The sequence below is a fragment of the Pyrgilauda ruficollis genome, unplaced genomic scaffold (assembly GCF_017590135.1).
Source record: "Pyrgilauda ruficollis isolate IOZ18807 unplaced genomic scaffold, ASM1759013v1 scaffold31, whole genome shotgun sequence".
NCBI classification, from domain to species: Eukaryota; Metazoa; Chordata; class Aves; order Passeriformes; family Passeridae; genus Pyrgilauda; species Pyrgilauda ruficollis.
This window is the reverse complement of record NW_024524489.1, coordinates 7,710,143-7,724,870: the sequence shown is the minus strand read 5'-3', so window position 1 is coordinate 7,724,870 and position 14,728 is coordinate 7,710,143. Positions and strand designations below refer to the sequence as shown.

At 41.9% G+C, this 14,728-nt stretch overlaps 1 protein-coding gene across 4 annotated transcripts in view; it reads left to right on the top strand.

The window, feature by feature from the left end:
- Positions 1-14,728, top strand: part of ENAH (ENAH actin regulator) — a 44,666-nt gene that overhangs the window by 17,839 nt on the left and 12,099 nt on the right. For all 4 annotated transcript variants that reach the window (XM_041473942.1, XM_041473940.1, XM_041473941.1 and 1 more), the window contains 4 exons: positions 9,610-9,929; positions 11,134-11,934; positions 13,784-14,091; positions 14,338-14,474. In XM_041473942.1, coding sequence (XP_041329876.1) covers positions 9,610-9,929; positions 11,134-11,934; positions 13,784-14,091; positions 14,338-14,474 — 1,566 coding nt within the window. The remainder of the gene's footprint in view (positions 1-9,609; positions 9,930-11,133; positions 11,935-13,783; positions 14,092-14,337; positions 14,475-14,728) is intronic.

Genomic DNA, 14,728 nt, shown 5'->3' with positions numbered 1-14,728 from the left:
GGCTTTTTTTTTTTTTCAAATTTTTTTTAGCTTGTCTCATTTTCTTTCCATTTGTAGTAAAGTTTTAAGTTAGTAAAGTTTTCAGAGACTTACCTGGCTTTTTAGGTAGGTGTAATGGGTGCTCTGTGGTTACAGCATAATTGTTGATGCTGGTAACATCAATCTATTGAGAAGGCTGAGAAGATCACTATTCCATTAAGCAGTATTCTGATGACATCAATAGAATTGCTTTGAAATCTTTCAGTTCTGTGAGCTTTTTTCTGTTTAATGCAGAACATGAAATTGGAGTCAAAAGTTGTTCTACATTTTCCCAGATTGTTGGTTATTGTGGTTCCCTTTTAAGAAATTGTGTTCCAGTTGTACTCACTGGAATACACTAGTGAGAAGGAGTTGCCAATGAAAGTAGGTTTTTCTGCTGAGATTCTTCTTTTTTCTAAAATTCCACGAGTACAGGTGTCTTTCTGTGATCTAGCTTCTGCCAGGAAAGCTCATGTTCTGTTAGTTTGAGATAATACATTGAAAAGATGGAGATGAGGAAAATTAGGCTTAATGAGGTTTGATCCAAGAGCATTAATAGATCCCTTAGTCTGTTAGAATTCCTCTACCTAATACATTTCAAATTTCTAGTTGTCTCTTCATGTCTTTATCATAGTGGCTGGCTACTCATTTTTGCTTGACTGATAAAACCTAGTCCTTGCTACTTCCAGCTAATGCATTTTTAGCTTACTACATTAAAGCTTCTTCTTAAACCTTAAATCCCTTTTGATCAAGGAGATGAAAGCCTGTTAATTTGACTTTGGTAACAGATAAAACATTGGACAGTAAACTGGACCCAGACAGTATTTTCTTCACAAAAGCAGAAAGGCTGTTCCTGGGCTTTGGTGAAGCATTTGACAGATATCAAGAGGGAATTTTCAGTTAATGTGGAAGAGATGAGGATTGCTGTGGAAGTGTGAGAGCACAAGAACAGGCATCAGTGCACCGATGGGACCTGTAGCAATCAAATTTATTTTGGTGTTTTGCTGAACAAAGCAAGTCCTTGCCGCTGATGTGAGCTATGTGAGAATGAAGGAGAACAGGGGGAGTTGGATGATATTGCAGATTTTGATGGTCAGAATAGAATGAGAGTTCATAGTAGGTGTCCTGTTTGTAGAGGGGAAAACCACCAACCTGTAGACCACATTAGTGTACAGGGAAAATGACATGGACATTGGAAGTGTTACATGCAATGGTGACTGATCAAGAGAAAGCTGCCTGAGTATTGGAAATAGCTGTAAAGACCTAGATTTGTGCAGTGTTTCAAAATAATGATAAATGCAGTTAACCACATGCCTTCATCATTTCACCTTGTGTAAAGTGTTTGATACAAACCATAATTTGAACCAGTCTCACCTCTCAGTGCTGCTGAAAGAACCCAAGGTCCAGAGCACAGTTCAGAGTGGCAGAAATTGTCAGTTCCAGAGAATACACATAAACTCACTTCACAAACCTCTGGCCTTCAACAGCCAGACTTGGCAGATCTTGTGAGTCCCTGTGTCCTGCTCATTGTACCCAGCTGACTGAGTCTTGTCTGGGTTTCTCTGACACCATGTGCATTATGCTCAGGTAGAAACTGTCCTGACTGTCAAGCACTTGACAGAAAATGAAGCTGTCTTGGTAAGAGTTTTAGAGCACGAGTTTAGTTTAGATAATGAAAAGTGAGGTTTATGCAGCTGAGATTGCTTAGGAAGATGCAAAGAGGTTAAATATTGATTTCTTCTGCTGAGTTTGTTTTTGGTGCATCCTGTACTTCTTACTTATGAAGATTCTCAGTCTCTGTGGAGGCTGCCTGTGTTTGATGTCAATACAGATTGCAAAATTCCAAGACGTGGATGTATTTTCTCTTTGTACATGAATTATGAAATTTGGGGGGTGGCATGTGTTCATTCCATGGTACATAATGTGTAGGCACTGAGATATTGTAAATATTCACTAGGTTTGCGTGACCATGCAGGAGAGTGATCTCTGTGATAAATGCTGAATTTTGGAGTGGTGAATAAATATTTAATATTAAAGATGGAAGAGCAAGTTTAATGCTGGTGCTCCATTTTGATTACTCAGATAAGTTCCTGCAGATTTGAAGGGCCATAACAGACACACTTTCCTGAACTTGTACAGAAGATGATCGGAGGATTAAACTGTTAAAAATCAAGCTAAGCGCTAAGTTCAAAATAACACGTCAAAGTAATAGTTTGTAATAGTAATAAAAGTAGATTGGCTGTGTCTGCATCTACTTCTGTGGATGTCCAGAGCGAGTTCCTGGTGATCACAAGGTGGAGGAGAACGTGCTTCAGAGGGAGCTGAGGTCAGCCTGCATCTGGTGCTGCTGCCTGTGGCTCAGGCAGACATTGTGTAGCCTGTGTGCAGCCAGCTGCTCTGTTTGCTGCAGTGACTCAGTGCTGGGAGGAGGAGAGCCGTCATGTGAGATGTATTCTAGTAAGTAGTGACTGTTGGATTAGATAATGCTATCTGTGCCCACATGCTGGGGCTAACAGCGTTTGAGAATAAAACTCCAAACGTCGCTGTCTTGTTTGTTGCTCCGCAGTTGGAGGCAGGGTTAGAGGAGCTCAGGGCAGCCCCAAAAGCCTGGGTACACTGAGGCTCCAGGTTGAACAACTCAGTTGGTTTGGATTGATGAGCCCAGCTTTAATCTGATATGATAACATTTACTTTTAGAATTTAGCATAGTAGTTATTCCTAGATTTCTTGCCTTTAAAACTTAAAAAAAACACCTAGTGAAGCACAGAAAGAAAGATGCATACACTGTTGAGTACTTTCTTAGAACCACATTTGGTTTCTTACACTGATTGCCTTAATGAAATTTTCAGAACAATAAGTGCAGAATATTGCTGCAATATTTGAAGCCAGCAATAGTCTGGCAGCCTTCATGCTGCCTTCTGGGTGTCATCCTTATGTCTCTCTTCTGACAGACTTTGTCATTTTAGAAAAAGTACCAGCACAAGCAAGAAACTATTTTTCAAAAAAAAGCAAAAAAAGCCACCATGAAAAACACAGAAAATCTCCCCTCAGTTGTATGTTTTTAAGTCCATGTTGTTTTTTAATAACTCAAGTGATGGTTTTTGGTGTCTTCTTTCAATACACATATTGAATTTTGTTTTTCTCCCTCATTTGCCTTGTTTTTGTATATTTAAGCAGACAAAACAGGGATAATGTTCATATTGATCTTTGAGTGATTTGATGCCCTGCTTTGACACACAGTTTTTCTGCCAAGAAAGAATGAAATATGAAATTGGTGTGTTCATAAATGACAACTAACAGCTGTCAAATATTATGAATTATCTGCCTGCAGCTGACCTCTTCATTCAATGCAGCAATTACTTCAGTCAGGTCTGTTCCTCAAGATATTTTGTTTTCTGCAGGCTTTGTCTTGGATCTTTGTTTTCTACAGTGAGTTTTAAAATTAAATACTTCAAACAAGTTTCTGTTCATCTTCGAATGTCTGTCAGCTCAGTGCCTCCTGAATTTGGATGTGGTACAAAGATGCCTTTGTACTATTCATGGAAATACTTCTGTTTTTAATGTATCTGGCTTTGTGACAAGAAGCCTTCCAGGTTCGTGGCTGAACTCTGTTATTCAGGTTGATATATGGGCTCCTCAGTGCAGTTTCCTATCATCTTTTTAGGAAAAAATGTAATGGCTTGATCTCACAGCCAAGAGCAAAGCAAGCTAGTGTTAGAATCCTGAAGATTTATGTGAACGTACAGCACAACTTCCACTTGAGGAAGCAAGGTGACCTGCCAGAGCAGGCAGCTCTTTGCTTTTGCAAACTGTTTCAGCTCTGGATTTGTTACTCATGGGGTTTTTTTCTCTTGGTGCCCTTGTGACAGAACTCTGGGTTTTGACACAGTTGGAGTTTCTTCATGTTTCAAGGCATCCTTGCTCTGGTGGAAGGAGTGTTTCCACAAATCCAGTAACTCTGCTGCAGGTGACAGAGATATGGAGGCTTAGATGTGGAAAGTGTCTCAGGAAAGGACAGTTTCCCTCTGGCTATTAAGTCTGCTCTGAAACAGAATATTACAGTTTTACCAGTAAACACTGATGTTTCTTAATCTGGTTGAGATCTTTGTCTTCTCTTCAACCTGTATGGTAATGGCCATATTTTAAGAGAATTAACCGAGGGCTCCATTCTTTTGATTGACTATGTTGAGGTCTTCAGCAAAAGGCCCAGAGGATCTCACAGTCATTCACCTTCAGGAGCAGAAGTTAAAAAACCCATCTGTTCCCTTCCCCCTCCCCAGTACAGATCAAAAATAATGGATAGTATTAATTTGAGATGGCTTCCTAGTCACCCATCACACACACTGGGTTTTGAATGAGGTGATGCTACTTGCTAAGTGGAAAGTGTGCATGTGGTGCTGGCTCATTTCATGTAATAACAGGAGCTGAGACAGCAGGACTGCTTAATTGTTATTCCTTTTTATGATCAAGAGCAAGCCAGGAAGGCTTTGTGTGTAACTGGCTAAGTAAATTAGCTGCAATTCTGTTTTGCAGTTGTGGTGTAGGAGAAATTCTAAACACCGTAACCATCGCAGAATGTGGGGGGATTTTTTTCAGCAGGGATGCAACAGTGTGTGCTTAATTCTGCTCATTGCATTTTTTTCCCCCTGTGTGTTATTTCAAGAATGTAGTCATGCTCCTGCTGCTTGGCTGCCCAAAGAACTGCAGGATTAATGCTCATATTAAGTCACGAGTTAGTATTGTAAATATGATTCTTTCTTTATCCTCAGATGGTATCTCCCAGTATCTCCTTAACTGGACAAAAATATAAGGACAAGAGGGGAAATAATTTTAAAAGCTGGTGCAGTATTAAAGTAAGCTAATTTAAAAACAGCACCACTAAAAAAAAAATAACCAAGAGCCTCTCCCAAAACACCCCAAAGTGAAGTTTCCCAAAATGCTTTTGACATGAAGCTAATTAAAATCCACATGAACAGTCACTGTGATAAAGCTACCAGCTATTCTGAGATTCTGAAGTTACTCTGAATCTAAACATGAGTAACAGTACCTTGTGTGAGACTGACATGTACAGTTCTACAGCAGGCTCAGCTGTTTCATGTAAATTAGCTCCTAGATTGAATAAATCACACTTCTAAAATAGAATAATCACTTTGTCTTTGCATAACAAGCATTTCACTACAAGACAGCTCTCTGGGGCATTTTTGAGTATCTCTTCAGCTTTTTCAAAAGTTGTCCTGGTGGCCAGATGTGCTTTCTGAGACTGAAGGATTTTCAGGTATTGCTTTCACAAGGTTCTTGAGTTACCAGTCTTGACATTCAGATGTACTTTAATTGATGTGTGATGACTCTCCTTAATCTGCTAATGCTCTTGTCTAATACAATTTTGATCTCTGAAAAAATATAAAAATAAAATTATACTATGTAATGTTAGCTAAACCAAACCAGAGGGATTTAATGCCTTTTTTTCTTTGTTTGGAATAATCCAATGTGATTTTAATATTTTTTAGCTACAACTGTAACACTTGCTAAGATCTAGTGTGTAGCTTATGGAATTCTTCCTTGCTTATTAAGATGTGTTAAAGCAACTTGGTTGCATTACTGGCATACTGGTCTTCTGACCTGTGCACCTTTTGGTGTGCTATTCAAAAGGTTTATTAAAATTGTTAAAATGACAGCAGAAGTGTAGTGAGTTATGAGGTGTGGGTTTTTTTGGTTGGGTTGGGGTTGTTTTTTTTTTTTTTGTTTGCATGTTGGTTTGGCTTCTTTTTTTTTCTTCTTTGTTGACAAAGGGATGCTTCAGTGACATGTGATGAGAAAGTATTCTCAACAATGGTGTATTTAATCTCATATGTATAAGATATGCTTGCAAGGCATTTTGCTGCCCTCTCTTGGTAGAGCTTTTGTACTGTAAGCAAAGTGCTTAACTTTGTTCCTGGCAAAAAATTCTGGGTTTATTCCTTTTATTTTCTGAAGAAATGGGAAATGGGGATTCTTATACCAAAAAAAAAAAAAAAACCGTTAAATACTGCCTTACTCAATATTACTAAATAATGAGTACTTTGTTATTCAGGTCCTGTGTGGATAGAAGTGGTTATTTCACTGTCTTTCATCTCAATCTTATTTAGCCAATATAATTTGATAGTGTTCATTGCCAGTTGAAATAATTTTTGCTTCAGACTAAATTTAAACACTTAGATGCATTTTCTTATGGCACAAACCCTTCTGGGCCAGGCCAAACACCTGGGATGCTTCCCTCTGCTGCTGTCCCATCCTCTGGGCATCCCTTGGTTCAACAGCTTCTGCATGATGGCATTTCTGTTTTCTAAATGATTTCCCATGGTTGTTGGTTTGGGGTTTTTTTCCCTGTGGGCTTTTTCCTGCTTTTTCTTTGAATCACTCTGGCAAGGAGTTCCATAGCTCATCTGCCTGATGTGCAGGACTGCTCTTTTCTTTTTGAGCTGTGCTCTCGTTATTTGCATCCACTCTTCCCTCCCAGCTGTTGTGAAGGGGTGTCCCCATCACGTGTCCCCAGTGGGTATGAAATCCCACTCAGGATTTCATACAGCTCCAGTTGTCTTTCCCAGAATGCAGAATTACAGCTTTCTAAATTATTTTTAAATGGAAGGTGTTGGGTACATTTGGTAACAGTTTTCTGCTGCTCTTCGAATCTTTTCAGTTCTGCTGTTCTCCCTGTTTTTGAGGTGGGAGCAGGGATGCAGGGATTGTGAGGCAGGGTGGTGCTATTTCTGTACTGCTCCATAATCCTTTCTTCTTGTCTAGCATCTGGTTGAGGTTTTTGGACAGGACACATCAATGAATGGATGTTGTTGTAGAGCTGCCTGTTGTAACCCTTACATCTCACTCCTGGGTCCGTAGGCAGCCCAAAGTCCAGCACTGTGTAAATTCATTTAGCAGATGTTTCCATTTCTCTGCCCTGCTTCACTTCAGTTGAGTTTTATTTGCCAATTTTATTCCCAGGTTAGCTGGAATTAGAAGATCCATCAGTAATTCTTTATAATCAGCCATCATCCTTGCTGCCCTAAATAACTAAATATTAAGAAGGAGCTTTATGATGAGCACCTTGCTGTTTCCTTTCCAAGTTGCTTATGGAAACACGAAATTATGGCAGAGCTCTTGGTATGGCTTATTGCAAAACAGCCTTGGCAATGCTGCCCTTGTGTGAGGAGTGACCTATATTGAGCTTCTATTTCTGGGAAGAAATGGAGAACTTAAGCAAAAGAAATTTTCTGGCAGTTGCTTGATGTGTTGTTAAACCCAGGGAATTGATACCTTCCAGTATTATAAGCTAAATATAACGTGAAATGTTTATGATCCCAAATGCCATATCTACATTTTAGGTTTAGGATGAACAGAGTGTACATTTCTAGGTAGAATATGCTCATTTCTGGCGAATGAATGCAAAAGAATGACGAAAATAAACAAAGCTGCTTTGGAGTCTGTCAGTGTTGTCTTCTGCTCTGAACAGTCTTTTAGATACAAACATGTGCATCCACCTCTCCTTTATGAAAAAAGAAAAATAATTTTAACGTGACCAAGCTGAAGTTAGCCTTGATGAAAACCCTGTTTCCCTCTAGTAATAGGTTTTATCTGAGGGGAAAAAAGAGCACATAGTCAAATTTGTTTTGCACAGAACAAGCAAAACTGTAACATCAAAAATATTTTTAATATCTCTTGGAGGTATTAAAGTAATATTTCTGTGGTTTATTATAGTCATTATATTATATTGTATTATGTTAACATTTATAGAACTCCTCTACTGGTCCCAACTATGTATGGGTCAATCACCAGACTTTTTAGTGGACTTGAGATGCTAAAAGTCAGTCATTTAACAAGCTGGGTTGCAGCTCTGGTTTCCTAGTGACTGCTCTTACACCTTTGGTTTATGGCTGAGGGAAGAAATGGTAAAGGAGCAGAACAGGTTTTTTGTTTCTGTTGGGTAATGAGTTAAGTAGTGAAAAAAGTAATTTTGTTGTGCATAACAGGAACTTACTTTGTTATAGAAATAATGAAATTTCAAATTTTATAATTTTTTTGTCTGTAAAGGAAAAACAATGGTCTGAAAATTGGATGGATTGCAATAACAACAGTTCATGGACTGGAGTTTGCAGTGATGTTGGTATTTTCTGGGCATGGAAAGGAGTGAAAGAGCTGAAGTTCCTTTCCTTTTCAGAATTCTGTCCTTATGACTCTACATATACAGCATAACATTGCCAATCGTTGTCCAAATTAAATTGCCCAGTGGCGTAGTATAGAAAACACACATCTGGTAGCTTGAGGTGTCAAAATTCAGGTCTCCTCTCTGCTTTGTAGTTAGGAGCTGGCTGTGCTTTGTGTTTGTTCAGATGCTGTCATCAGTTTGCATCTGAAACATGGCAGAAAAAAATGGCTCTGTGCTTTGTAGACAAGATTTTCTTTCTAACTGTAATGTTTTTGGTTTTGGTTTGGTTTGGGTTTTTTTTAACAAGAATTAAATAGAGAACAACAACTAGGAACATTTTCAGTGTTGTGTACTGACAGGAACATACTGGCCACAGCTGGGAGGAGGATCAGCCTAATTTTTGTTTCATCACTGAGTTATCCCCAAGAGATGAAAAAGCTTTGAAAATCAAGAAGCTGTGTTTTAACCAAATAGGAAGATAAATCTTTTTAAAAGCTCTAAAAAACCCTAAAGAAAATATAGAACAAGTTGAGAAGAAAGGATCAGACAGGTGGTATATAGCTTTTCCCACTGCCTTTTTTTTTCAGGAAAGTCCTTTCAGCCAACCCAGTGGCTCTGGCAGAGAATTTTGCAAGGTTTCTTCTTACCCTTAGGGTATTTCCACTGCCTGGCTTTTACTTGTTTTCCTCCTCTTCACATCTTCCCCCTCTCTGCTTTGCTTTGCAAAGCCTCCCATGAGCTGGAAACCCTGCCAGCTCCCTGCAGTGTTTCCTTGGCTGCTGCACCCTGGATTTTTTTGACCATGTCCATTTTTCCTGTGCCTTCAGGGTGTTCTCGTGTTGTTGCCAGTTCAGCTGTGTGTGTGTGTGTCTGTTAAGATGCAAGTGGGGATGGACACGTGTGCATTTTGATGCTTCTGTAAAATATGGATAAATTCTACCCGACTAGTTAATCCAAAAACCATAATTTATTTGAGGTGCTTATTTTTTTTTTAATGAGTGTTTGTGTTACTGCTATTTCACTGTACTTCTATTCACTGCTTTGAGTATAAAATACCGTGCAAAGAACAAATGTAACTCCATATCCCAAACTGGGAAGATTGTATCAGTTAGTAAATTAGCAGCATCAGCTTTCTATTCTTACTTCTTGAAGTCTGTCTCTCAGAATGTTCAATTAGTTAAGAGGAAATCAGATATGTCATTCTTTTTACTGTAACCATAATAAAACTATTATCCAGCTCAGAAAAGTGGCATGTTAGGATTAAGACTTCCAGGTAGGTACAAATGCTGTGCTTTTGTTCTCGCTGCTGCCAGGATCGTTGATTAGTTCATCTCCTTGTCCTTTGAGCAGTTGCCTGATGCTTTTGGTTTTCCCTTTGCAGCTTAGTCTCTTTCATTTTCTCACCATTGCAGACAGTTGCAAGAGCAGCAGAGGCAGAAGGAGCTGGAACGGGAGAGGCTGGATCGTGAACGGATGGAACGGGAGAGGCTGGAGAGAGAGAGGCTGGAAAGGGAAAGACTGGAAAGAGAGCGCCTGGAGCAGGAGCAGCTGGAGAGAGAACGGCAGGAAAGGGAACGGCAAGAGCGCCTGGAAAGGGAGAGACAGGAGAAGGAGAGGCAGGACCGCGAGAGACTGGAACGGCTCGAACGGGAGAGGCAAGAAAGAGAACGGCAAGAACAGTTGGAAAGGGAACAGTTGGAATGGGAAAGAGAGAGAAGAATTTCAAATGCTGGTAAGAATTTCAAAACCCGAGCGTGTTCTACCACCACACTGCTCTTTGTGTTTGGGTGATGGAGTGTGAGAGAACCAACAAATGGCAAGTGTGTACAGCTGTGTAGCAACAGGCAGTATTTCAGGCTTTGTTTCGCTGGAATTCCCTTTTTTTATGGCAAGAAGTCCAAGATATTTGACTTTCCTGTCATAATTTTCCATTAATTCTGAAATAAATTTTTTTGCATTCTTTGCTCGCTCCATTGCCATACTCTGTGATTGCGTGGAAGAACTTGAATAATTTTGGGCACCTCCAACGTTGGTTGAAGTGTGATGAGTTAAACTTTCTAAATATCATTGTTTGCTCTGTTCAACAAATGTATTGTCCTTACATAAGTTGGGGGAAAAAAAACCCTAAAAGGTATCAGGTTGAGTGTGTTAGCATAGAAGGTATGTTGCTATACAAGGCAAAGTAATAGTGTGAGAAGTGCTTTTCAGTCTGAAGTCTTGCTTAATCTAGTATTGTAGTAACATTTCAGTGAAATGTGTTGTATGTATTTGTAGATAAGATAATGCACTGCCTGTGGAAATGTATCCAGTGATAACTGAAAGCTTTCTCATTTTGGTAATATAATGGAACATTAGTCAAGTGCTTGGTTGTTCTTCAGTCTCAAACTCAATTTACATAAGTCAGCTCATGGTGAAAGTCAAGGAATACTATGTAAGTCATTTTAGAGCAGAGGATTTTATCGGTAGTTTTATTCCCAGTACTTTCAATATTTGCTATGCAGCTTTTTCTGGGGAATAGAGAGATGACACTTGCTGCCTATGGTAGGAGTTTTATTAGTGGAGTTGAAACGAATGTTAAGATCAATACCTTTGCTTGCAGTTTGCAACCAAACAAGAAGATAAAAGCTGGTAAAAGACTGATTGCTCAACCCTATATCTAACCCATCTCACAGATGGGATTTGAGAAACTTTCTCTAGAACGTACTTGTAAATTCAAATGTTGGCACAAAAAGAGTTGGTAAAATTTAAGAGCAGCTGTTGATAATATGTAAAACTTTCCTAACAGTATTTTCACTTGTGCCTAATCCTCTGGTACTAACTGTAGTCTACATTTTTACATTTTGTTTGAATGCTGGTTTTGTTGCTTCATTAGCTCCCTTTTTCTCTTTCTCCTTTTTTTATCCTGCCTTTGCTGCTGCTTTCCATCTTCTGTCCAGCTCCATCTTTCGACAACTCCCCGTATAGCACTCCACTTCCTGAATACTCCAGTTGCCAGCCTCCTTCAGCACCTCCTCCATCATATGCAAAAGCTGTCTCAGCGCCAATGGCCGAGGCCACACCGGAGTACGCTGTAGTGACTTCTGCACCACCGACTTCCACTCCCCCTACACCGCCTCTAAGGCACTCTGCATCACGTTTTGCTACATCCCTAGGCTCAGCTTTCCACCCCGTTCTCCCCCATTACGCTACGGTTCCTCGTCCGCTCAACAAAAGCTCTCGGCCCCCTTCTCCCGTCGGTGCCGCGGCCACTCTGCCTCCCAGCACCAAGCCCGCGGCCTGGGCCGCTCCCAGTTTCGCCCCCCTGCCCCCGTCTCCTCCAGTCATGATAAGCAGCCCACCAGGCAAAGCCACTGGCCCGAGACCCGTCCTCCCGGTGTCGGCTTCCAACGCGGCGACCCAGCCGTCCACGTCTCCCACGGCTCCTAACGGGCTTCCTGAAAACCTGGCTTATCCGGTTCCTTCACCTTCTACCTCAGGTCCAACGCCGCCTCCGCCACCTCCTCCCCCCCCACTGCCTTCCTTTCCGCCTCTGTCACTCTCTGGGCCTCAAGCTTCTCCTTCTCCCAACTCCCCGAATGCCTCGACTCCCTCATCCAAGCCTAGTGTTCTCCCTTCTCCCTCTGCAGCTACCCCTGCCTCTGTTGAGAACTCTCTAAACTCTGTGCTGGGAGACTCCTCTGCTTCTGAGCCAGTCTTGCAGGCAGCCTCTCAGCCGGTTGAAGCTCCGAGCCAGCAGGGTAAGGCTTTCTGTTATTGCTACTAATGCGCCAGGCATGGGGGTCAGAGCCCTGACTGCCCCGGGCATGGGCACAGTGCTTCCCAGGCTGCACTGATCCCAGTGCCAAACACAGCTGGGGTAAGGGAAATGGAAGAGCTCCGAGCCTAGGAGCCCATGCTCTGTGGCCTGTCATGAGTAAAATTCCGATTTCTTAAGAACTCGCCTTTTGAGAACAGAGTTGGTCAAATTCTTGCTTGGTAAACCCTGCACTGTTGGTTTGTTTGGGAAGTGGTGTTACTACTTCATTAGTTCATAGATCATTAGTTTCCTAATGGCAGCCAACATAGAGGAGCACATGTGTGGCTTTGGACATGTGAATAACCTTCAGTAAGGAATAATCCAAATTTAGAAAGTAATGTGTGACACCTACAGCATTTCTTTCTGGGCAGTGGTTGTATTTTGATATATTGTACATACATATATATGTGTGTATTTAGATACAGAGAGACAGGTCTTTCTGCAGTACTTTACCAGTGTAGCTAAGAAGACTTGGGACAAAAAGTTTTATTAAGCAGGTGACAGCCTTAATGAACACTCCACCAATGTGATAGAAGTGCGTTTTACATGGTAATACATGTCTTTGTTAACCTGGATCCTGCTTTTATATTGATTTAACGGATTTAGGTGGATTTAATAGATGTAGGTCTTTGCACAGTACTCTGCAGTAGCTCCAAAGGTGTGGGCAGAGGGGCTCCTGGGGGATAAGCAGCCTGGTACAAGCCATGCAGTACAGAACTCTGCAGTAGCTCCAAAGATGGGCAGAGGGGCTCCTGGGGGATAAGCAACCTGGTACAAGCCATGCAGAGTGGAGGACCCTGCTTATATCCTCCTGTCTGAAATGGAGGTCTGAGCTGCTTTGGGATGGAGTGGAAATAGAGTGAATGGCCTCACTTCTAGTATGGAATAAAAGTGTGCACTCGGGCAGTGAGTGATGCCAAGGGGGTTTAACAGGCTTTTGAATTTCTGCAGTGGTTAGCAGAGTAGGAAACTAGGAAGACTCGTATGTGAAATTCCTGCCTTTAGAGATTAAGGTAGTTGTGCAGAATTTTTTCTGCCTTATGGTGGTTTTGGTGAGGCAGAGGTAGGATCTGTGGAGGTGTGGAGCTGTTGTCTATGTCAAGATTTCTTAAAACTCTTCCAATAATAATAATAATAATGCAATGATCATCAGAATATTCTTTTTTCAAAGTACACTTTGTATTTGGATAACAGTGTGAATTTAAATAAGTAAAAGAGTGATAGGTAAAAAATAGAAGGGCTTCTTCCCATTAGCTTGAAACATGTCAGTCTTCTAACTCACTAATTACTGTTTGTATTAAATTATGAAAGTTGATTGCTGGAATTATTTTAAAGGAAAGATTTACATACAGCTTAGAAATCAGCATTGGCACGCAAACAGTTCAGGGGTTCAGATGTTTGGGTGATGTGTTAGTGCTTGTTAATGCAGTGAGATGCTGTTCAGCACCACGTGAGCACACCCTGTCGTTCCTCCTGCTGCGATGCTCATGCCTGACTTTACTCTCTGCCTGTTTCCTGGTGTAAAGCTGTTCTTGGTTGCAGCACAGAACCTGACTGGAGGGGTTTCATGTAAACATCTCTGGAACTGTCTGATTTTTCACAGGATACTGTGTAATTTTTTAAGTACATTGGGTAAGAATGCTTCTGCTGAAATGCAGTGTTTCCTTGCCCAGTATCTTACCAGTTTTAATGTCTCATAGACTGAGCAAAAGAGCCACCATTTCAATGGCAGTAAGACCTTTGTTTTCTAAATCCTTAACGCCCTCTGTTTGTTTTCTCTCTGACACTAGGTGTTGTCCAAGGACCACCTGCACCTCCTCCTCCACCTCCCCTGCCCCCTGGCCCAGCTCAGTCTTCAGTAGCAGCCCCACCTCCTCCTGGCCCTCCGCCACCTCCTCCACTGCCACCTTCGGGGCCTCCCCCGCCGCCGCCGCCGCCTCCTCCGCTGCCCAGCCAGGCCCCTCCCGTTCCCCTGCCGCCTCCGGCTCCCCCCCTGCCAGCCTCTGGATTTTCAGCGGGATTCGTGTCCGAGGATAATCGCCCTTTAACTGGACTAGCAGCTGCGCTTGCTGGAGCCAAACTTAGGAAAGTCTCACGGGTAAATATAACTCCGGTTTCTCTTTCCCGTTCCTGTCCCCGCTTCTAACCTTTGTTCAAGGTCAACAGCAGGATCGAGGCATCGGGGGTAGGCTTAATTCACGAAGGAAAAAGCATCACAGGATGTGCTGCCAGCCCGTGCCGTTCTTTATGCGCTTGTGCCTTTCTTGCACGTGAGCTTTGCTGGTTTCATGAAGTCGGCTCTCGTTCTGTTGGCACATCTGCTGTCTTTTTGTGTGCTCTGAAGGGTGAAGACTCCTCCAGTCCGAGTGGAGGAGGAGGAGGCTCCGCTTCATCCAAAACAGATGGTGGCCGTGGAAATGGACCCCTTCCCTTGGGAGGCAGTGGGTTGATGGAAGAAATGAGTGCCCTGCTGGCCAGGAGGTGAGGAGCTGGTCCTGCTCTGCTCCAGCTGCTTAGTCATCACACAGGTGGGGTTTGGGGTGCCTGCTTGCAGCTGGCTGAGGATCAGCTGGAGAGCAGCTCGTGGTTGCTTTGGGAAGCTGATCATGTTTCATCAATAGCCATTTTTATTTGAGTGTAATCCAGTACTTCTGTGTAAGCCTTTGTGCAGCAGTAAGGGAGGGCATGCAGATTTCAAGTTGCACTGTTGCTTTGGCAGGAGGGCTTTGCCTTTG